The sequence below is a fragment of the Choloepus didactylus genome, chromosome 9, assembly GCF_015220235.1.
Source record: "Choloepus didactylus isolate mChoDid1 chromosome 9, mChoDid1.pri, whole genome shotgun sequence".
NCBI classification, from domain to species: domain Eukaryota; kingdom Metazoa; phylum Chordata; class Mammalia; order Pilosa; family Megalonychidae; genus Choloepus; species Choloepus didactylus.
Window position 1 is genome coordinate 40091802 of NC_051315.1, and position 23416 is coordinate 40115217.

At 40.5% G+C, this 23416-nt stretch overlaps 1 protein-coding gene across 5 annotated transcripts in view; it reads right to left on the reverse strand.

The window, feature by feature from the left end:
- CACNB4 (calcium voltage-gated channel auxiliary subunit beta 4) overlaps positions 1-23416 on the reverse strand; it is a 244929-nt gene that overhangs the window by 41326 nt on the left and 180187 nt on the right. For 4 of the 5 annotated variants that reach the window (XM_037850526.1, XM_037850528.1, XM_037850529.1 and 1 more), the window contains 3 exons: positions 10560-10679; positions 7695-7817; positions 876-1006 (listed from right to left, as the gene is read on the reverse strand). In XM_037850526.1, coding sequence (XP_037706454.1) covers positions 876-1006; positions 7695-7817; positions 10560-10679 — 374 coding nt within the window. Of the gene's footprint in view, positions 1-875; positions 1007-7694; positions 7818-10559; positions 10680-23416 lie in introns of those variants that run through there. The other variant, XM_037850531.1, reaches the window with a different exon arrangement.

Sequence of the window (23416 nt, forward strand, 5' to 3'; positions counted from 1 at the left end):
TCTAGAGAAGTAGAACCTACACCCCACAGGATTGGTATAAAGATAAAAGAATATGTCTGTGAACCCTTGGCTTCAATATATTCCTGCCTCAAAGCAAGCTTTTTGTTCAAAATTAATAAGGAATAATAGTAAGGCATAATAATAAAGTAACTTCAGCAATGATAATAATTTGCTCATTAATTCACTCAGTACATATTTATTGAGTACTCACTGTTCTAGAAGCTATGGATACAGCAGCGGGAGCAAAAACAAAATCCATTCCCTCACAGAGTTACATTCTTGTGGGAGACATCAATAGCAAATAAGATAAATAGGAGAATATATAATATATTCTGATTGTAATAAGTGCAACAGAGAGAAATAAGTCAGGGGAGGGATAGGAAGTACAGGGAAGTGGAGGAACACACAATAACTGTAAACAGGGCAGTCTGTTTTGAGACTTTCCCTGTTTTTTCTGTTTTGAGAATCTCCCCGTGATTGTGATAAAGACTCACAATCACATCCAGTACCTTTTTGAGAGTCTCTAGACGCTAACCAAGGGGACCATCACACCTGGTCAGTTCAGGACTCAGCTTGCTATACTGAGAAAGGACCCTCACATGATCCTCATGGAGGGAAGCTTTGGTTCCGATGAGGGTTTGCTGAAGACACAGAAAACAGTGCCCTTGTGGAATTCATGTTGATTCCAGTGTTGTTAGGCTTCAGCATACAAATGAGGATGGTGAAAAATCTAAAACCCTTTTGAATAAATTTTGGAAACTACGTAGTTCAAAAGCATACATTTTTTAATCTGACAAGCAAATTTGAAAATTATCACCTAATGTTCCTATCAAAAAAAAAAAAAACAGAGTTTATAGAAAGGAAGGAAACCTTACCCTCCATGAAAACGTCCTCGTTTTTGTTCTTGCTGAATCCGTATGTTCTCCAATCTAAGTGGACTTGGGATGAAGCCAATCTCACAGCCCTCTTTCACCAGCCTTCCTATCCACCAATCATTGTTATATTTCTAGAATGCAGAAATAAAACTGCTATCAGTAGCAATTCACTTATCTTCACATTCCATTAGTTAATTACAGGAGACCAGAATACTATATATGTTGTATCATATTATATTACTGTTATCTTACTATATAATATTAAATTACATTATGTCAGTATACTATATTACATTGCATCCTCTTACATTTTCAGGACCTATGGGGGGGGGGGGTGGGATTCACAGACTAAAGCAGCGATCTGCAAACTTTTTCTGTAAAGGCCCACATCACAAATATTTTAACTTTGTGGGTCATACATTCTCCGTTGCACCACTCACATCTGCCATTGTAGTACAAAAGCAGCCAAAGACAATACATAAACAAGTGAGCATGAATGTATTTCAATAAAACTTCTTTTTTTATAAAACAGGCAGCAGGCTGGATTTGGCCTGTATAGTTTCCCAACCCCTGCATGAAAGTCAGATCCTGAACTTTGGATGATTTGGTCCCTGCCAAGAAGCCCTAGCCAATTCTTAAGGAATGGATTTTATAAGGATAAATATGCATCAATGTAATCGGGATGCTGGAAGACAAGACAGACACGTGAGACGCGATATACTCAATAGCAGGCTACTTACCAAAAGCTCTCAGGTAAAAGGTTCATGAATACTCTCACTATAGGATACGCACACTGGGGGAGAGTCATAATCTTTCAAACATAGGTTTTCAAAGCAAGGTTCATCTTAGTACCTGAAGAAAAACCTACTCTTACAAAGTCTAGGGACATTATATATTTATATGTGGAATTTTGGAGATAACCTCCAAATGACCTGATGCCTAATAGGAATTCCAGAATTTCCATTGTAGATAAAGTTCCATACCATGTGAACTCAGAAAACAAGTCCACACAAAGGCCTCAGCCAATGTGGAGTGAGATTCCATCAATGTAGCCTTATTTGATGGGTCAGCGAAATTGCATTTGTTATTACAGATTGGCTAAATTCTAGAGCAGAATGCAATTGAGGTCTGGTTACCTGCCTCTCAAGGGGGAGTTTCAGCTATGTCACTTCTAGATCACAGATATCACTCTTATTGTTTAAAGCCTCCTCCAGAGATGATTCCAGAAACTTCCTTTATTGTCTTTATCAGGTTTGGGCAAGATAACTCTCTCTCTCTGAGCCTATATATATATATATATATCCTCACCTCCACTCACCCTAAATGAAACAACTATATATAGTGTGTTTTGCTTAGGTTAGAGAAAACTAGCAAGCAGTGAAACTTATATGTATACGACACTAACATTTTGTGAAGGAGGGATGGATGGTTTCATTGCATCATCACAGCATGAAATTTTGAGTAACTGAACCCAAAGCCTCATACTCAAAAGAAAAAGATGTGGTTTAGGGATTTGGCCTTCCCCCAAGGCAAGCATGGCGTGTAATATGAGACTGTGCTGAAGACATGCTAAGCAAGCCTAATATAAAATCTTGAACAATCTAGGTCTTAGTTTTTCCCAGCTTCCCATCTTGTATTTCAGGATAATGGGTTTGAAATAACAGGCCTGTTTATTTTGGAATTAACAAAAGGCAAAGGGACCTTTCTAGACTCTTTGGTGCATAGGTTTGGAATGTAAATTTCGCTGTTGTGGGGACAAAACAGACCATGAGTCATAGTTTCCAAGGGCTTAAGTTACTTCCTGAAATTAAGTTAGCCCACTGGAACACTAGTTTATCAAATGGTACCAAAGCGACCTGAAAGGGCCTCCTGAAATGGTTAACACAACTTCCTGAAATGTTTTAACTTAGTTCTAGAAAAGAGCTAAAGCACAGAGAAAATCTGACTCAAGATGAAAGGAAGTTTTTTGAGCTATTTGAGAGAAAGCTGCTACGTAAATTCAAGAGCTTAATTAGCTCACCACCTGGCTTATGTGAGCAGCATAGCTGTAGCTTTTCTCTGTGCTTAAGCTTTTTCATCACTGAGAAAGTACTTAAAATGGTGCATGATAGATGGCATTCTAGGTGATGGATGAGAAGAGAGGCCACAACTTGATGAAAGAAATGTGTTCATCTGTGTCACTGTTCCAGGAGCACGCACCAGCTTTCTGGCAAGGTCGCTTTAGTGGTGGTGTTTCAATCCTCAGTTTGATTTCCCTAAAATGATTAGTGCTTTTTCTTTCTAAGATATTTTCTTACCTCACATTTCAAGATCTGAAAACAAGTAGCTCTACTCTACATAGGAGGGAGGGAGGAAGTAAGTTATTAGTTGGGGAGGGGAGGGGAGGGAAGGAGGGGGTAAGGAGGATGGAAACCAATGACCAATGATGGTGCTCTCTGGCAGAAATGAGCTGGTGGCATTCAAGACAGGCCTCTCTTCCCTCTTCCCAACTTCAGGCACCATCTGTAATCACCAATGAGATGATGGAGGCCAAGATTACTGGCTCAATACCATACATCAAGATGCTAGACTAAAGAGAAAGTCACTGATCAATGAGTACATAGATCAGAATGCAACCAAGAGGGCAAATTAAGAATATTGATGGACTGGAGGAAGGCAATCAAACACAAATATTTGAGACATTTGTGTGAATAAGTGTGTAGGTAATACATAAGCACTTCTTTTACCTCTTAAAATGCTGCTTCTTCTTGGAAAGTGGGTGTTGACAACCAAAAGAAAATGGCTTGGCCATTTTTGATGGGGATGATAAGACAGAATCAACTTAACCATGGAGAGGCTGGGGTGCATGTTTCAGGTCATGTCTTCTGGAAAAATGTGGCTCTTGGACACTACAGAAAATTATTTCATATGGAGTTAGAGTCTGAGAATATGGAGTACTGAGCTAGATAAAGCCTTTTAAGTCTTTAAAGGAGCAAGTTCTAGTCGATGAGGAAGAAACAATAAAATTATTGATAGATCAGATATAAAGAAAGATTGTACACTAATCTATTCAAGAAGTCAGAGTAATGTAAACCATTTATGGAAGAAAGGGGAGGTGGCAGGAAAAAGTGCATCTTTAAATAGACACCTTAAAAAAGTTGGCATTTCATGAAACACAGAATCCTAGCCACTATGACACTGGGATTAGAGAATTGGAATAACCTATGTCTTGCAAACAAACAGTGCTATCTCTTGGGCCTACTCTGTAGCACACTGCAAAAGCCACATATCACATATATAGTATCACTGAGAATAGGTGGCAAATTATAACCTCTTTTTGGCATTTGAGTTACTTTTGTTTATAGATTTTTCTTCTTGGTCACTCCTAATTACCTCTTCCAATGCGTGTTTCTCCCAGAAAGAAACCTTCCTTGCTTTTCAGAAAAGAAAATCTTGATATTTAAAATAATAATAATGATACTAATCTACAAAAAAATTAGTGGCTGCTATTTGTGCTCTGCTATCCTCTCAAGCCTTAGATACTTTTAAAATATAATTACATCACTAATGTATCAGTAATTTGGCCTAAAAGCTTATGTTTTAAGGAGACTGCATGATACTGCTAGGACCCCATCTTGTGAATTGATGAATCATTCTTAAAACCAATGTAGAACTGATGGCTAATGACATGTTATTTGGGCCAATAAAAATCACACAATATGCTTTGGCAAAGAAGCATATGGTTCTCAATTACAAGTCACCCCACAGTTCTTGCATGCAAATAACTAGTCCAACAATGAATGTGATTAAACACTGTTAATCAAAGAGAGGCATATCTCCCACAAGACTGTACTATATGAAAATAGCTGGAGAAGTTGCCTGTGACTTGGCCAGAACTTTTCTTTTCATGAACCCCTTGCAGATAAGCACTGCAGTTGCAGAAAAAATCATACAACTGGATAGGTGGGAGTAGCTGGCTCTTCTGCTCTCCCCCAAATCTACTTTGCATCTTTTAATTGTTCCCTGAATTTGCCTCTCCTCAAATCCACTCACCTGCTAACCTTTACCTGATGCACCATCGAGAAGTGGAAGTCAGCGAGTTGATGTTTTCTCTGCTTCCCTCCATCCATGCGTGGGGCTAGCTGTGCCTGCACTTGTGACAGTGAAGAGATGTTCCTCTCCCTAACAAGAGTCTGTCCCTCCACTCGGGGTCTGGATCCCACCCTTCTTGCCTACTCAGAAACTCCGCTTCTTTGCCTATCTCTCCTTTCCTGTCCATCTCTCCCTCTCTCCCTTTGTTAATATCAGCACTGATTATCTCCCATTTGGAAAGAAAACAAAGAAACTTCCTTTGCCTTCATACCCACCTCGGTTTGTTTGAAAGCAAGATCTCCTCATGCTAAACACACTTGGTATCTCCATTTCTCTCCTCATCCCACTTCAGTTGGCTTCCATCTCCACAATTTCACAATGGTCCCAATGACCTCCATGTTGCCAACCCCATGCCCATTCTCACTTCTCATCTTAGGTGACATGTCAGCAGAACTTCCCACAGCCGACTACTTCCCCATTTTGGACACACTCATTTCTCTGTCCATGTACTGCTTTCTCCTGGGTTTTCTTCTCTATCTCTGGCCTCCCCTTCTTGGTTTCCTTATCTTGTGGATCTTCCTTGTGTATCCCACCTCTGCAGGATGGAATTCCCCGAGTTTGATCCTTGGCTGCTTTCTCTTCCCCCTCTGCTCTAAGTGACTTCATTCATAACCACAGCTATAAATATCACATATAAACTAATGACCCTGATTTATATCTTTGGCCCAATCCTTTCCTCTGAGCCCCAGATTCACATCCAACTTCCCATTTGACATCTCCTTTGGAATTCACACTCCTCTATCTCCCTCCCCATCTGTCCCCCCTCTGCCTGAGTCATCTACCTCCCAGTTGCTTAGTTCATAAACCTTGATTTCCTTGATCATCCTTAATTTCACCCTCAGTCTTGGTTCTCACACCTGGTCCATCACCAAACCTCTGCATTGAGTTTCTACAACATATGCAAAATTTGTCTGTTCTCTCCATTTCACTACCACCATGTTAGCTCAATCTCATCTCTCACCTAGACTGGTCCTAACTGGTCTCCCTGCTTCCATACTTACCGCACTCCAATCCACAGTCTCCACAACAATTAGAAGGGCCGTTTATAAGCAATCAAATCATCCCACCCCCCCTACTTTTAAAGCCTTCAATGGTTTCACATTACATTTAGAACAAAATCTGAAGTCTCACCAAAGCCTTAAGATCCATCTTGATCTGTCCTCTCCTTCTACGTGGCTCTGGTTCGTTGCATTCCAGCCATATGGTTGTCTTCTAGTTAGCTGATTGCACCAGGCTCTTTTACTACCTCAGGGTCTTTGCACATGCTATTTCTTCTCCCCAGAAGGGTTCTCCCTTGTTCATTTGCCTCCTTCTCATCTTTTAGGTGTATGTTTAAAGGTCACATTCTCAGAAAAGCCTTCTCTGATCACCCCTATTTAAAGAATGTAACCCCTGTCCCCATACTTAAAAAATAATAGCATCTGGTTCATTTTTGACCAAATCATTCAGAATTTGGAATTACATATTTGTTTATTTGTTCATTATCTGTCTCCCCCACTAGAAATTAAGTCTATGAGGGAAGGGACCACGTCTGCTTTGTTTATAGCTGCCAATCAACATCTGCCAGTGCCTAGCACATACTAAATGCTCAATAAATATATCTTGAGTGAATGACTAAACAAATGAACAAATGTAGGCCTCACCTATGCCAAATGCTTAAAATTCTTCTCCAGCCCACTGCCTGGTGATCAAGTCCAAACTTCTTACCATGGTCTAAGAGCTGCTTTTTGATCTGACCTATCCAACACAACCCCTGCCCCCATGTCCCCACTACTACTCCATATGTACCTGCCTCCAGCTGTACTGAATAGCTTGTGGTTGCCCTTTCCCCTGATCCTCCCTAACAGGGCCCCTCAGCCTTTCTGCATGCTGAGCTTCACCACTGCTATAGAGTTTTCCTGGCCCCCTTGATCTTCCTTTCTCCCAGCAGGTGGTCCCTCCCACTCTTTTTTGGGGGGGCTCCCATGACACCTAGATTTTCCGTAATAGAAATTCACTTTGTGCTCAAACTGTGTACTTGTATCTCCCACTAGACTCTGAGCACTCTGACAGCAGGGACAGTTATTGTTCATCTCAACATAATGTCTGACATGAAGCAGGACTTCAATATACTTAGGGTGAATAAATGGAAGTTTTTGATGACACTATTCCACCTTCCAAGAACAGAGGCCTCCTTGTATTGTTAAGCCCTTAAAAATCCACCCCCCATCCCCCAAATTCTCTGTCCTTTTCAAGGTTTTAACACTTCCTTTTAAATATTATACTTTCTAATGCTGGTTCCAAGATCAAGGTTCAAGAATATTGCCCAGATGGTTATAATTACAACATCCCTTATAAATGGTCCCTTCTTGGTGGGCCCAACATGTCTCCTTAAGATAGATGCATAGATTTGTGGTTCTGCAGTCACATAAGGTGACTAAAAGGTGACCAGAGGACTACAGGCCTGTCCTAAACCTATCCTATGATCTCAAAGGTTGACTGGGATTCAATGCTGTGAGTGTGTGATATTGCAAGCAGTGATCTCAGCCTTCTAAATCTTGGTGAGAACAGATTTGGACAGCCCAGCAAATTAAATGAGGTACCAAACTGGCAGCTCCTCATGTCTCTTCTCCGTTTAGTTTGGTTCTGAGATGATTTCCGGCCTCGACTTTGTGACAGGCTTAGAGAGGCGGTGTGTCCTACATTTACCTCTTTAATGTGTAGGAAGTCCTTGGCATCGAAGGAGATGGCCGTGCTCGGGACGGGCACATCCTCATCCAGGGCCCCACAGTAGCTCACGTTCGTCTTCACGGCAAATGCTACAGGCTTGGACTGGGCACAAACCACAGAATAGGGGGGAGGGAGGGAGAGAGAGAGGAGGAACGTTCATATTGAAATGAATAATAAGATGACAGTGCCAGGCAGTGAGAGAAATCACCTTACAAAGAGGGATCTCAAATGAATTTTACATTCCCAGGCAACGTGGAGAAACCTGCAGAGATGATTCTAAAAATGATTCAGTCTTAATCAGCCCAACCATTTTTGCTTTCCTGTGTTACTTTCCAAGACCCCAAATAAAGAAGTTTGGGGGAAGTGGAGTTGGAGACAGTGTTAGCAGTCTGCTGGGTCCTTTAGTCATGAAAGTGATGTTTGTTATTTTATATGATAACAGACCTCCCTTGGGAGACAAGAAATATGTGCTGGATTAAAAAAAAAAAAAGGGGGAGGTGGCGGAAGAAGAGGTATTTTTAAAATATCTCACATCTGAATGCAGGGGTATTGGCCTGCCCTACCTCAATGGTTGCTAACATGTCCACAGACATAGGGGACTGGTGGTTTGATGGATTGAGCCCTCTACCACAGGACTTGCCCTTGGGAAGACTGTTGCTGCAAAGGAGAGGCTAGGCCTCCCTATAATTGTGCCTAAGAGCCACCTCCCAAATGCCTCTTTGTTGCTCAGATGTGGCCCTCTCTAGCTAAGCCAACTTGAAAGGTGAAATCAGTGCCCTCCCCCCTACGTGGGATCAGACGTCCAGGGGAGTGAATCTCCCTGGCAACGTGGAATATGACTCCCGGGGAGGAATGTAGACCCGGCATCGTGGGACGGAGAACATCTTCTTGACCAAAAGGGGGATGTGAAAGGAAAGGAAATAAGCTTCAGTGGCAGAGAGATTCCAGAAGGAGCCGAGAGGTCACTCTGGTGGGCACTCTAAAGCACAATTTAGACAACCCTTTTTAGGTTCTAAAGAATTGCGGTAGCTGGTGGTGGGTACCTGAAACTATCAAACTACAACCCAGAACCCATGAATCTTGAAGACAATTGTATAAAAATGTGGCTTATGAGGGGTGACAGTGGGATTGGGGGGGCCATGGGGATCACACTCCCCTTTGTCTAGTTTGTGGATGGATGAGTAGAAAGGTGGGGGAAGGAAACAAACAAACAAACAAACAGACAAGGGCGCCCAGTGTTCTTTTTTACTTTAGTTGCTCTTCTTTACTTTAATTATTATTTTTGTTATTTTTGTGTGTGTGGTAATGAGGGTGTCGGGGATTGATTTTGGTGATGAATGTACAACTATGTAATGGTACTGTGAACAGTCGAATGCATGATTTGTTTTGTATGACTGCGTGGTATGTGAATATATCTCAATAAAATGAATATTAAAAAAAAAATATATCTCACATCTGAAAACCTGTGGGATCCCATGCAACAGAATACCTTGTCCTGCCAGGGCAAGAAAGGCCAGTGAGGACTAAACTCTTCACTCATCATCTTCTCCCTAGCTACTGAAAGCTGGTTCTGAAACTCTTTTTACACAAATTCCTCCCCAGCAAAACTCATGCTGGGCTGCAGCAGCCTTGTGGGGTGAGCAAACCACAAGCCTAAGCTAGTGGTGCTGCCGCCGACATTTGGGTGACCACAATGGACAAAAAACATACTCTGCAAGAAAACTTTAAAACAAAAATTAGCCACAAATGAGACACAGTGGTTTCTACAGTTCAGCGCTGCTTTGTTTCTGGTTTATTCATCATTGCTGGGGCCGAGGCTTAGGAGCAACAGTTGAGGCAGGACCGGAGTTAGAATCTCTCTGATGTCCTTCCAGAAGCACTGCAAGAACCCCTTCCACCAACCAAGCACAGATACAGTATGGGTGTCAAGGCAAAGAGAGACACCGCAGCTCCCTGCATCATTCTCCTCAGCTCTTTTTGAAATACTTCACTGTAAAAATACTAAAGGAAAGAATTTCAAGTCTCTTCATTTGAGCTTCAGTTTTTCTTCTAAAAATTAGGAAAATTGGATCAATGTGCCTTAGGAGTCTGTTGTCAAGGGCAAGGAGGAAAGTCTGGCCATGATCCCTGTTTTATATTTTGCTATTGTGTATAAAACTTCACTCAACAAAAGGGAACTGTGCAAAAGTAAAAAGAGCTTAAAGACATAGAAAAGGAGATCTCTAACATCCCTTCCCGTTCAACATTCAAATATGCTAAGATTTTCCTTGCTGTCTCATGGGCAAGACTACTGTCCCTCTCTGTGGAATTTCTGTAGGTCCATTTTGGCAACGGCTTTTGTTTCTTGTCTTTGCTGCATTTCTCAGAGTTGCTGAAAGTTCTGAACTTCACACTAAACTTGAAGTGGGAGACTGAAACCAAGCGAGAAAAGTAGAGAGACAAACTGGGAGATCTGTAGAACTCCACCTGAGACCTGTAATAAAGTCTGATGTAATGGAGAAGGAGGCATCAAAATAGGCAGAGTAAGCTGGTACTGTGGGAGGCTGTCGGCCAACACAGGCCATGACAAGCTTGATATTGGCCACGAAGGTGAAGTTGGAAGATGACCAATAATTTACCACCAAACCAAACATAAAAGGGTGAAGGGTTGGGCCTCAGGAAATGACACCTAGGAATGTTACCAATCTCTCTTAGGGATGAATGGATCTTGGGGCTTTATAATCTGATACCTTATCATGATGACCATAAAATGATTATTCCAGAGAAATCTGAGGCTGGGAAAGAGCAGCTGACACTTGCTGAACTATACACCACTTTTGAACAAAAGAGGGGAAAGAAAGTCACCTTTGCTCTCTCAAGCTGGATAGCTGCTTGTTGTTCTCTCTCCTGCCGAATCGCTTCCCTGTCCTCTTCCAAAGAGACATCAGAGTCAGATGGCCTGCTTGTGTAGGAATCTGCCGAACCCTGGAAAGGAAGACACAGGGAAGTTTAAGTGAAGTGATGTGTAACTTCTTAAACTGTCACATTCATACAAGTACCCTGGGATGTATTCTTTTCATTTGCATGGAATTTGATGCATACACTCTGTGCCTTATTGCAAATATAAATTTAGACAGCAGAATATAGTTAAGTGTCTGAGTAATTCAGAAGGTAGTGATGTTGTAAAGGAAATATTTTGACTAGAGTAAGTGCTAGGAAGTAAACTGCAATGAAAATTATGTGATATTTAATTCTTCTTGTTTTCTGCTATCGTTATATTAAGCCACATGAATTTGTGGAACTTAAATTTCATGCCATCCTCTCTAGTGTATACGTATGTCTATGTGTGCGTATAAAGAGAAAAGAGACTAAGCCAATTACAAGAGCTAAATCTTACCTGTACCTTGGATTGTTTTATCTAAGATTTCAACATAGCAAAACAGCATCCTGCATTATTAAAATGATTTTTCCAGTTCAATTCCAACATTTTTGGACTCTTTAACTACTAAACTTGAATCATTATCCTACAGCAATCTATACTTGATCAATGTGGCCACAGGGCAGGAAAAACTGCCTTGCGGATGAAAACAAGGATGTTTTCAGGTGAAATCTCCTCCTAGAAGACTATTTGAATGAAACTGAAATCCAGCCTGATTGACGTGGCCAAGGGACATGGGTACCCAGCTCCACTTGGTACTCGGGCCATAAGGAGAGATGAAAACCAGAGCAGCCAGTTAAAAAATAAAAACCCCTTAAAAACTATAAGTTAGCCTTCTGGCTGCTAAAGGAAACTCATTCTTGCTATTTACTTAAGATGGCATCAGGAGTTGATATTTGCGTAGGTGATGACATTTACACATCAGAGGTATCGAAAGAATTGCTGTATTTGCCATCTTTCATAAATCATGCACAGGTTTGGAAAAGCAGAGACCTACCCACATAGCTGAAAGTCTGCTACTCACTGTAAAAAAGAACTCTAAGAATGGTTGACTGCTGAAACTGGCCCCTTGAAAACTCTTCTAAACTTAGAAATGTTAAGGTTTGTGCGTGCACACATTTTTTGTGAATTTGCTGCCCTTAAGAGGCAGTTTCGTCTCTCAGTAGAGGATGCTACTCTACCTGGAGGGCTCTTTTCCATCATTGAGGAATCCCAGCATAGCTAGTTTCTGGCAGCCTAGAACAATAACTCCCAGTTAGAGGTTGTATCAGAGTGCAGATAAAACCTCTGGGTGAGCTCTGATGTGCTTCAGCCCTGGTTCTGAATTCTGCCTCTGCAATACACTCACTGAAAAACTTTATGCAAGTTACTGGACCACTCTGAGACTCAGTCTCCTTATGTGTAAAATGGGGACACTGCCTACTTCTAGAATTAATGAAATAAGATATAACAAACAGCTAGTATTTATTGAGTCCTTGCTATCTCACCAGCACGGAGCTAAAAGCTTTGCACACCTTATCTCTTTGAATCCTCTCAGCAGGGAGACTGCTAGGAGCCCACCCAGACAGTCTAGCCTTAGTGCCAGCAGTTTCAAACCCTTCACTGATCTGTGCTTGAAGTTTAAAAACTTAGCCCCCAAAATAAATAAATAAATAAAAATTTTAAAAATTAAAAAAAAAAAGAATAAGAACTTGGAGCCCAGAAACTGGCTCATACTAGGCACACAATAAATAGTCATTCTCGCCCTCATTTCCTAGTGCTGACATTTCTACATTGATAAAAAGAATTAAGAGATTCTAATGTTTCAACTCACCCTTTATATGCACAATAACTCATCTTGAAATATATCCATTTTTTACTGTATTTCATGCATAGAAAACATACTATGCATTTGATAACTGCGATGTGTTCAAATCCATGTGCTTGGTGTAGCACTTTTGAAGTGCCCTTTAGAGAGGAAATGCATTTGTTAACCAAATTATAATTACATTCATCTGCAAAATTGCTGGGGAAAAACTTGGACATACAAAATGAGTAAGTGCAGAGCAACTGTTTTACAAATGCATTCTTTGCTTAAAAAGAAAGCTTCCTTGAAAGCCTTTAAAACAGTGAGCTTTCATGGTACACATCTGTTGTCCAAATTCTAGATATACCTGCAGAAAACCCAGAGTAAGAGTGAACGGGAACAATGGTCCCAAACTATATAAGAAAACCGTTTTCACTTGGTCATAGGGAGTGCTTGGCTGGAAGTGTGTGTGTGGTGGGAGGCTCGAAGATGTTTGGACTAGCGAAGTGCTTATGCCGGAGTAGTCAGGAGGGGGCAAGGGTCTTGTTTTGAAAGCATGTGGCAGGGAAAGCTACTGACAACAGTTCATGAGAAGACAGGCTGTGCACTGAATGAGCGAGTCAAACAGCTAGTTTTCTGAAACTACCCTAATTACTTTTCAAACCCTGGCATTCAATCATCTCTGAGCCCGCAAAGAAGCACTCAAGGACTCCTGCAAATGAACTTCATTTTGAAATGTGAACAAGATTGTAAGAATTTTAAAATTACTTAATAAGCTCTACTACTGCCAACTATGTTAGAAGCAGAAGCTTTTGTTTACTTCCCTGTTTCTATGAATAACAGAAGGGGGAAAAATATAGCACTATGATATCCATTTTCATAATTACAGTGTTCTATCATCACATCATTTATTCTGTGTGTTTTTTTTTTCAATGTCATCTACATTTCTTTAAATAGGAAAATCCTTGTCTCTCGAGATCCTGGGGAAAGGGAGGGATCCAATACTGAGACCCCAAATTTGGTCCATAGACATGTTCTGTTTGACATAGAATTGGCTTCTTGTTTTTATTTATTTTTATTTTGTTTTAATTCAACTGGCTGAAAAAGAGTATAGACATGTCCCAGAAGAAAAGGAAGGGAAGGTTAAAAAAAAGAGGATCTGGGTTATTTACAAAGGCACAGAAGGAAGAACAAGTGAGCTGCAGTAGGGTGTGGGGAGACGGCCTGGGCCCTACCGGAGGAGGGTTTCAGGAAGGGAGCGGGGGCCACAGCAGGAGGGGTAAGATGGGAGTGCGGCCATTAAATATTCAATAATCAGGAGCCAGGAAATGGCAAGAAGGAAATAATGCTAGATGCCAACAAGACAGAACTGATGATGGAAAGAAGAGTCCTGGCCAAAGCTGAACATTACAGCTCTACTAGCTTTAAATTTTCCAGCACTTCCTTTCCTTTTTAAAATGGGTGAGGAGCGATCTTCCTGATGACTCCAGTGAACCAAAACTGGGCTGGTAAACCGTGTGCTAGACAGAGCTAATCCCTTCAAAGTTCCTAAGCAGACTCCATAGAAGGCCACATTTTGGAGTCTCCAATGAACCAATGAAATTGGAAAAAAATGGAAACAAAAAAAAAATGGCAGCAAGTTTCTTCATATATATTATTCAGACACACAGATAATTTGAAGAGTCACTAAAGAATGCATCCTAGTGAACATCCAAAGAAAGAACACATAAATTTCCATTAAAATAAGGTCCAGACTCATTTTTTCCCCTTGTATTCAATACTGAAAACAGATTCCATCTCATACTTCCTTGATTCTTCTTGAGCACAAAATACAAAATGCTAGCAGAAACACTGGAAAATCCATTCACTGTTGGAATGATCTCAAGTCAAATATGGAAGGGCTTCCTCTCATTCCCAGGGGAGGGGGTTGTGATTGAGAGAGGCGTGGGCTTCAGGGCCAGACAGTATGGGGTTTGACATTTTCTCCAGTTCTTGTTGGCACTGGATCTTGCACAAGTTTTTTAACTCTCTAAGTCTCAATTTCCTCCCCTGTAAAATAAGGATAATAATACATGCTTTGTAGAGCTTCCTGGTTTTGAAATGTTTGGTTTGTGATAGAACATCATTTCCTTTACCATCACAGGGAATTCAGGAAATGCCAGCAATTAATCCTTGACTTAATTAAGGTTTTTGGTAGCTTTTCAATATTAAATTTTTGGCTGCCCTAAAATTTCAGGATATATAAATACACACACACACACACACATATACATATAATTTAAAAAAAAACAGCTTTACTGAGGTATAATGTGCATCCTATAAAATTCACCTGTTTTAAGTGTACAATCCAATGATTTTTAGTACATTTACAGAACTCATCATCTAATATTTGAACATTTCCAGCAACTCAAAAAGAAACCTTGTGTCCAATTGTTGTCACTTCCCTTTCCCACCTCTAGACCTAGGTATCTACTTATTTATCTCGTCCTTTTAAAAATGAAATATACTTTCCTTTTTCTTAAGAGTCATTCTGGTATTTAGATATATCATTAAATTGTAACAAGGAAAAGGGAGAGTTTCCATGTTTGATTTTAAAATGCATTAATACTGGAACTGGAACAGAATTGTGATAGTGTTGAAATTATTGGGCTTCAAAGTTGAACAGTCGTGGCTCTCTCACTAGCTTACCTGCCATTCAGTGAACGCCTACCGATAACCAGATAACCACACTAGGCCTGATAACCAGATAACCACACTAGGCCACGTGTGAGATGCAGCAAACTGTTGAATGTTTCTGAGATTCTTTCCTCGTCTACGAAATGGGGATGAAACCTTTCTTCAGGGTTATTTTGGGAAACTAATAAGATAATATATGTATAACAGACATAAGGTACAAGCATAATGCTGGCACATTCTAATTCAGCACTGTCCAAAGGAACTTTTTGCAATAATGGAACTGTCCTATAAGGTAACCACAAGCTACATGTGGCTACTGAGCACTTGAAATGTGTAGCTAGCAGGACTGAAGCACTGAATTTTTAATTTAATCTAAGACAAGTTTAATCGTATTCCATTTTAATTGATTTAAATAGCCATATGTGGCACATGGCTACCATTTTGGACTGTGCAATAGTAGACACTCAAAATGCCAGTTTCACGTCCAGATCAGACAAGAAAATGTTAAACTTGGTATAAATTTTGTATTTTAATAGTTGCATTAAGTGAACTAAGCGATGGTGGAATGTCCACAGTAACACAGGACACCCAGTGGACTTGAGCCTGTTTCTCACCACTGGGATTGCAAGGACACAATGATGCACTTTCCCCCTTGCAAAGGGAAAAAAGCCCTTTCTTGACTACTTTCCCAGCTTTCCCAGTGTAAATTGGTGAATAGATCACTCACAAGGCTGCCTTCAGGCAACCTCTATCTGTGCAGGCCAGCCCCTCCCTCTCTTGCAGACACTCTTCTTTCTTCTCCTTCATCAAACATGTCCCAAGCTAGGGAACCCAGCCTAGCAGGGTCCAGACTGGATCTCCAAGTGTAAGGCCCATGTGGTGCCCAGCCCACAGTAGGACTTCATGTTTGTTGAAAGAAGACACTCTCTCTCTCCCATCAAACTCAATCTCTTTTAGTTCCATGATTTTACAAACTTCCTGAGTGGTTGGTTAATTGACCAAGTTCTTGCTTACTTGGTGTTGTGTTAATTGTTAGCAACCCCAGCCTCATAGCATGAATTTTTTTGTTTGTTGATTTTTTAATAGTGGTTTCAAGTGCCTTAATCCAGAAGACTAATGCGTAAATTTCTGGTACCTTGACAGAGTAAGGAACTCTTGAAATTATACTTCAGATGTGATAACTTACTCAGCTTTTCCCCTAAACTGCCTCGGACTGGTTTTTTTTTTAAAAAGGTGGTCCTCAAACGTGTTGGTTGAACGAACAAGGAATGCTCTGCTTCACAACCACTGTAGCCCACTCTTACTGGACAGAATCCTAAAAAGTTCAACCCCTGCCAATCATCTGACTAAGCTTCATTTTTAGGCTTCCAAGAACAGTCAAGAGTAGCAAGAAGCATGTTCATAAAAGGCCACGAAAGAAAAGAGAAGAAAGGAATGTTCACTCATCCCTTACTATACGTGAGTCACTAACTTAGGGAGTTTATATTATCACAACAACCCTATGAGGTAGGTCTGCATTTTACAGATGAGCATCTGAGACTCAGACAGGCAATTAGAGCATCATCACTCATGCTACAATCATAGTTTGCTTTTCTCACAAAACCTCATGCAAAAACTTATGTTAAAGTGCTGAATATTTCAGCAAAACAGAACAACATTCTGCAATATTTTGTTACTGCAGATCATATACCACATCTCAGTAATTAGGAATGATGGGTGAAGGTGGAGAAACGTCAGCCTGAGATCATGGAAAACGAACTGCAGGCTGCTTTTCAGAGTGCATGGTTTGCTGTACGTAAGTTCACACCATCTCTCTATCAATCTTTTGGTCCATGCATTTCTTTGAGCTTCTACTTTAATGATACAATTTTTATTCAGTGTTTTAATTATGGCAGGAGATCCTAACGTGCCTGTGCCAGTTTGAATGTATTATGTCCCCCAAAATGCCATGTTCTTTGATGCAATCTTGTGGGAGCAGATGTATTTAGTGTTGATTAGATTGGAATCCTTTGATTGAGTGTTTCCATGGAGATGCGACTCAATCAACTGTGAGTGAAACGTTTGATTGGATAATTTCCATGGAGGTGTTACCCTGCCCATTTAGGGTGGGTGGTAATTGGATCACTGGAGTACTTCAAAAAGAGCCACACAGGCCCAGATGCTTGCTACAGCCAAGAGGGACACTTTGAAGAATGCACAGGAGCTGAGAGAGTAGCTGCAGCTTACAGAGACATTTTGAAGATGGCTGTTGGAAGCTATTGCAGACATTTTGGACAATGCCATTTTGAAACACAACCTGGGAGAAAGTAGATGCCAGCCATGTGCATTCCCAGCTAAAAGAGGTTTTCTGGATGCCATTGGCCTTTCTCCAGTGAAGGTACCCTTTGTTGATGGACACTTTATGGCCTTAAGATTGTAACTGTGTAACCAAATAAACCCCCTTTTACAAAAGCCAATCTATTTCTGGTGTTTTGCATTCTGGCAGCATTAGCAAACTGAACAGTGCCCTTCAGAGTTTTTGTCTTCTCTTAAGTGATAACTCCGATTATGTTCACAATTCTTATTTACAGATTTTTTTATAATTAAATGCAAAAGTTCAGCTTTGTCTGAAATATCTCATTAGTGAAATCCCAATTAATGAGGTACCATTATAATTTACTTAAAAGGAATTAATACTCAGTTAGAAAACCCTGCCTTACTCTTCATGTTGTGTTGACTAATTTGGCAATCCCTGCAACTGCCCTGGCTTCAGACAGGTTTTTCTCTAGACTGCCAGTCTGAGGAGGGGACACATTAATGGAGATGCAATAACTGCAGAAGAATCTGTAGCTGACCTCAAAAGTTCAAGCAAAGAAGTATCAAAACAGCACAGATGGAGATGGAAGGAAATCTGTAACAGCCACGGCCATCATGGCACTTCTGGGAAACGAGTTGAGATATAGGCTAACAGCAGATATGCAAAGTTAAACCAATGGTGATGGTGGTGGCAGAGAGGGCAGATTGCTTTTATATTGGGTTGAAACATAAGAAATTGCCATTTTTACAATTTCATATTATTCAACCTAATATGTGGGAGGTGGAACAAAGATAAAGATTACTTTATACCATTATCATCTAGCAAAAATTGCTTTAGTGCCTAATGTTGTACATGTCTGTAAGAAGTGCTACATCAATAAGCACAATTAGCAACAAATCAAAAGCCTTCTGTGAGGCCAGAGGGTAACAGAAGTTGAAAAAGTCACGATCATTTTTGCATCCAATAAGATCCTTACCTTAATGGTAGGGATGGTGAGATGGTGGAGCTCACTTCCCTTCTGAGAAAAGGAAAGTTGATCACCTGCTGAGAGAAGGCAGCCTCCAGCCTCAAGCATTATTATTTACAGGCCATAGAAACAAGAGAAACATCATGGTACAGCTGAACAGCCACATGACGAGCCAGCCCTGTCTGGTCCAAACTCAGTGAGAGCTCCTGGCCAATCCAGGGGATATGATGAGTGACTGGGCAGCTACACCTGACTGAAACCAGCGCTGGCACTGTGAGCACAAGTCACAGCACAAGGTCTTCAATCAAGGGCGGCAGCTCAAGCTGCACTGATCTAGTTCCAGCACAGACGTTCAAAAGGAAACCACAGCATTTGCTCAGGAAGTCCCGAGTGTGCTGCTGGTAGCTGCTGAGCTGCCTCTTGGTGAGTCAACTAAAAGTTTTTTTGCAAATGTGGCCTTCTATGACCCTTCTGGAGAAGTGATTACTGAGAAATGCTTCCTCCTTACCTACCCCAAGAGTGGTTTACAAAGCCCACAAAACACACTACTGTTTTCTTTCAAGGGCTATTTTCTTGAGAATTGTATTAAAGAGATGATGACCGTATATATGTTCCCCTTCAAATTAGCTTCAGGCAATTATTTATATCTTAAAAAAAAAAAGACTTTTCATTCTGGCATATAAAGGGATAGAAAATGAAGAATATATAACTTGGTTTATGTGGTGGCTTGAAATTATGTACACCAAAAAAAACATGTTCCTTATCTTAATCCATTCCTGTGGGTGTGAACCCATAGTAAATAGGACTTTCAGTTAAAGTGTAGCCCAACTGAAGGCCTTATAGGGAAGGCCAGGGAGAGAGAAGGGAGGGAGCAGCCAGAAGCTGGAAGTCAGCAGAACCCAGAAGCCAGGAGAAGCCACCATGTGCACTGCCATGTGACAGAAAAGCCAAAGACCAAGGACGGCCAGCAGCCAGCCCCAGAACGTCAACATCTTCTGGGAGATAGCATCACTTTTGACAATGCCTTGATTGTGGACTTCTCCTAGCCTCAAAACTGTAAGCCAATAAATTACCATTTTTTAAGTCAACCCACTGCATGGTATTTGTTTTTATCAGCCAAGAAACTAAAACAGTTTAGAAGAAAAAGGTAAAAGTGCTTGAACTACTTCCATGTCATTTCTGTAGCCTAAGGAACTATTTGATGAAATTACCATTAAAAAAATTCTTTGGAGTTATATTTTACTGACTAAAGCTTCTCATTAAAGGCGTTACTGTTTATGTCTAACAGAGTCCAGATCTGTCATCAGGAACAGAAGTGCTTCCCCAGAGATGGCTGCATGTCCAATGGAAGCCAGAGCAAAGCATCTACTTCATTTCAGGCTGGGGTCTTACCAGCATTTGTTGTCCTCAGAGCTCCCAGTGCAAAGCTTTGCATCTCAGGGGCTCAAAACTATTTCCTGAATGAAAGAGGCAGAAAACCTTGAATGGAGTGCCCAGTAATGCCCAGACTTCACCCAAAGGGACTCCAACTTTCTGCCTCAAGGTCTTGCTGGAAAATATGTTGGAAAGAACAGTGAAAAACAGAAACAATTTAAAGTTGACAAAATTATATTAAGGTTGATTTAGAAACATTAATATTCAAAAGTCACCCATATTGGGGTGATGAAAATGTTTTGGAACTAGATTGAGGTAGTAGTTGCGCAGCATTGCGAAAAGACTAAATGCCAGTGAATTGCTCACTTTAAAATGGTTAGTTTTATGTTATGTGAATTTCACCTCAATAAAAAAAAAATGGTCTGGTTATTTTTAAAAAGAAGAATATAGGAGAATTAGCCTTTCAATATATATTAAACATTATAAAATTACAGAAATTAAAAATGTTTTTGGTACTGGCACAGATTGATGAAATAAAGTAATGAAGTCCACACATTGACTCTTATATATGAGAAATTAATATATAGTATAGAAAAACATTTCAAACATTGATTTGAAATAATTTTGAGTGATTATTCAGTAAATAGTGTTGGGACACTTAACTGGCAATTTGGAAAAAAAAAAAAGGTAAATATTTCATTCCTTAAAAATAAATTACAGATGAAGAGATTTAAAGGCATACACATATAAAATGACTAACAGAAACCATGGCTAAAGTTTTAAAATAACATGCCAAAATAAATGTTCAAAAGCCATGAAAAGAAACAATGGGTAAATCTGATTATATAAAAATTTTAAGATTTGTCTAGAAAAAAAATTAAAATTCAGTCAAAATGCAAATGTTAAAAAAAAAAAGTCACATAAATGACCTGGATTTAACATTCTTTGTATTCAAAGAACCCTAATAAATTTAATAAGAAAAAAATAAACAACCTATCTCTTCACCCACTGAAATGGGAAAGGAATAATAACAGTCAGAAAACAGAAAAAGGAGCAAGAGTTTACACTAATCACATGAAAAGATGTTCAGCCTCTCTCTTAAGTAAAGAAATATAAATTAAAATAAGGTATTACTTTTCACCTCTTAGATTAGCAAAGATCAAAATGTTTGATGATACCCACTATTGGTAAGGATGTAGGGAAACTGATACTCATGTACTGCTAGAAAGAACATAAATTGGTACAATAATTTTGGAGGTAATTTGGAAAAATCAACCCAAATGAAAATGTACATTAACTTTAATCCAGTAATTCTACTTTAAGAAATTTATCCTACAGATTTACCTGTATGTGTGTGTGTATTTATGTATATGTATATGTATCTGAATATGTATATGTATATAGAAGAATATTCACTGCAGTATTGATTATGAGAGCTAAACAATCGGAAGGAACCTAAATGTTTTTCCATAGGAGACATGTTTAACAACAGTATGGCTCTATCATAAAATACAATAGAATGTTGACATTAAAAAGCATGGCATTGACCTCTCAGTAATGATAAGTGAAGTTATATTGCAGATTGAATCATAATATATCCAATATTCTGTTTCTAAATTGTGTTAAAATAGTCTATAAAGTGCCCATACACACTGGAGGAGAGAAGCAGACTTACATTTCACTTGATACTTTTCTGTAGAGTTTGGATTTTCACCTTGAGAATTTTTAAATATAAAACTAACTGTGGGAGCCCCTGGCCCCCAAGTGCCTTGAAAACTGCACACAGCAGTCTGCTTGACCTACAACAGGTTTGACCTATTCTCCTTGTAATATCAGATGCTAACTGTAACCTATACCCAAAACTACCTCCTCCCTGAGACTCCCTGAGATACTGTTATCTCTATAATCCTCCCCTCCTCCCTGCTCCCAGCCTTATGCTCTCATACCCGTTGGAATGTCGAGCCCTTATAACCAGTTTATTCAGCCCCTCAAAAGTGTGGACTATTTCCACTTGGTGTTCTGAACACGCTGCCATTCAGAGCAGCTCCTGAATCCATTCAGAGAAGCTCCTGATTTCAGGGCAATGTGGCTCGACTTCCCCACGCTGTAGGTAAGCCCCATAGTAAAAGCTCATGTCTCAGAACGTGTCTCGTGCTTGCTTTATTCCTTTTGCTACAAAAGCTCTCTTGGGCCATGGCACTAGCATTACACCTATCTATATACAAACACACATATTTGTGTATACACTATAAATAAATATAAACACTTTTTTCTATGTGTGGCATAAATTACCTGCCTTAATCCCAAAGGATGATTTTGACAGGCAACATAAAATACTAGTAAAAATTATAATATCAAAAACAACAATAGTAGCTATGATTTGTTGAGTACTTACTATGTCCCACAGTCAGTGTTAAGCACTTCTATTAATAGTAGTCTTTGGGAAAAACTATTCCCTGTGAAAGGCCTGCGGGTCCCCAAAAAAGATGTTTTCTCTTTGGTCACCAGACTACCTTCTGTATGTCTTAAATTAAAAACAAAGATGATGCAACTTGGCGCAGTAGTTAGAACTTAGGTACAAACGCTATCTTTGGATTTTAAGGTAGTGACTGGTTGGGAAAGCTCGAGAGGCGTGGCGGGTCCCTGTGCGCATGCGGCCTAGCCGGCGGCCGCTGCCCGAGACTGCCCGTAGGGACACCCCGCCTGATCCTAGTTGGCGCCACCGAAGAAGGAGCTCTCTGGCAGCTTAACCCAACCCGACGCTCACTCCTGGCTGCTCCTTTGTTTGCGGAATTACCCTCCGTCTATTGCTCTTTGGGACCTTGCTGACTACAAATGCCGGCTCCTCTGCATTTTGGGTTCGGAGCGTTCACATATGCCCTTTCCTGGGGTAGTGACCTTCCTTGCCAGTGCTGTTTTGATGCTCCCCAATGACGTCTGCTTTTTTGACCCCTCTCTCTGCTAATTCTGTGCTCTCTGTGTAAGAGCCCCGTAGGTTAGAGGACAACTTATTCTAAGAACTAGAAAATGAGGCTTTAATCTGAATAAAACAGCACTTTACAGGTGTAATCTTACTTAGTCACCATAAAAACTTTAAGAGGTGGAGTTTATTATCCATCTTGGAATAACCAAGTCTTAGAGACATCAAGAAATATAGGCAACCGTCTTCCCAAGGGTGAAACTTATGGTAGAGGGTGGAGAATGCAGGGGTATTCGCCTACCCCACCTCCATGGTTGCTAACATGACCACAGACATAGGGGACTGGTGGTTTGATGGGTTGAGCCCTCTACCATAAGTTTTACCCTTGGGAAGACGGTTGCTGCAAAGGAGAGGCTAGGCCTCCCTGTATTTGTGCCTAAGAGTCTCCTCCTGAATGCCTCTTTGTTGCTCAGATGTGGCCCTCTCTCTCTGGCTAAGCCAACTTGAAAGGTGAAATCACTGCCCTCCCCCCTACGTGGGATCAGACACCCAGGGAAGTGAATCTCCCTGGCAACGTGGAATATGACTCCCGGGGAGGAATGTAGACCCGGCATCGTGGGATGGAGAACATCTTCTTGACCAAAAGGGGGATGTGAAAGGAAATGAAATAAGCTTCAGTGGCAGAGAGATTCCAAAACGAGCCGAGAGATCACTCTGGTGGGCACTCTTACGCACACTTTAGACAACCTTTTTTAGGTTCTAAAG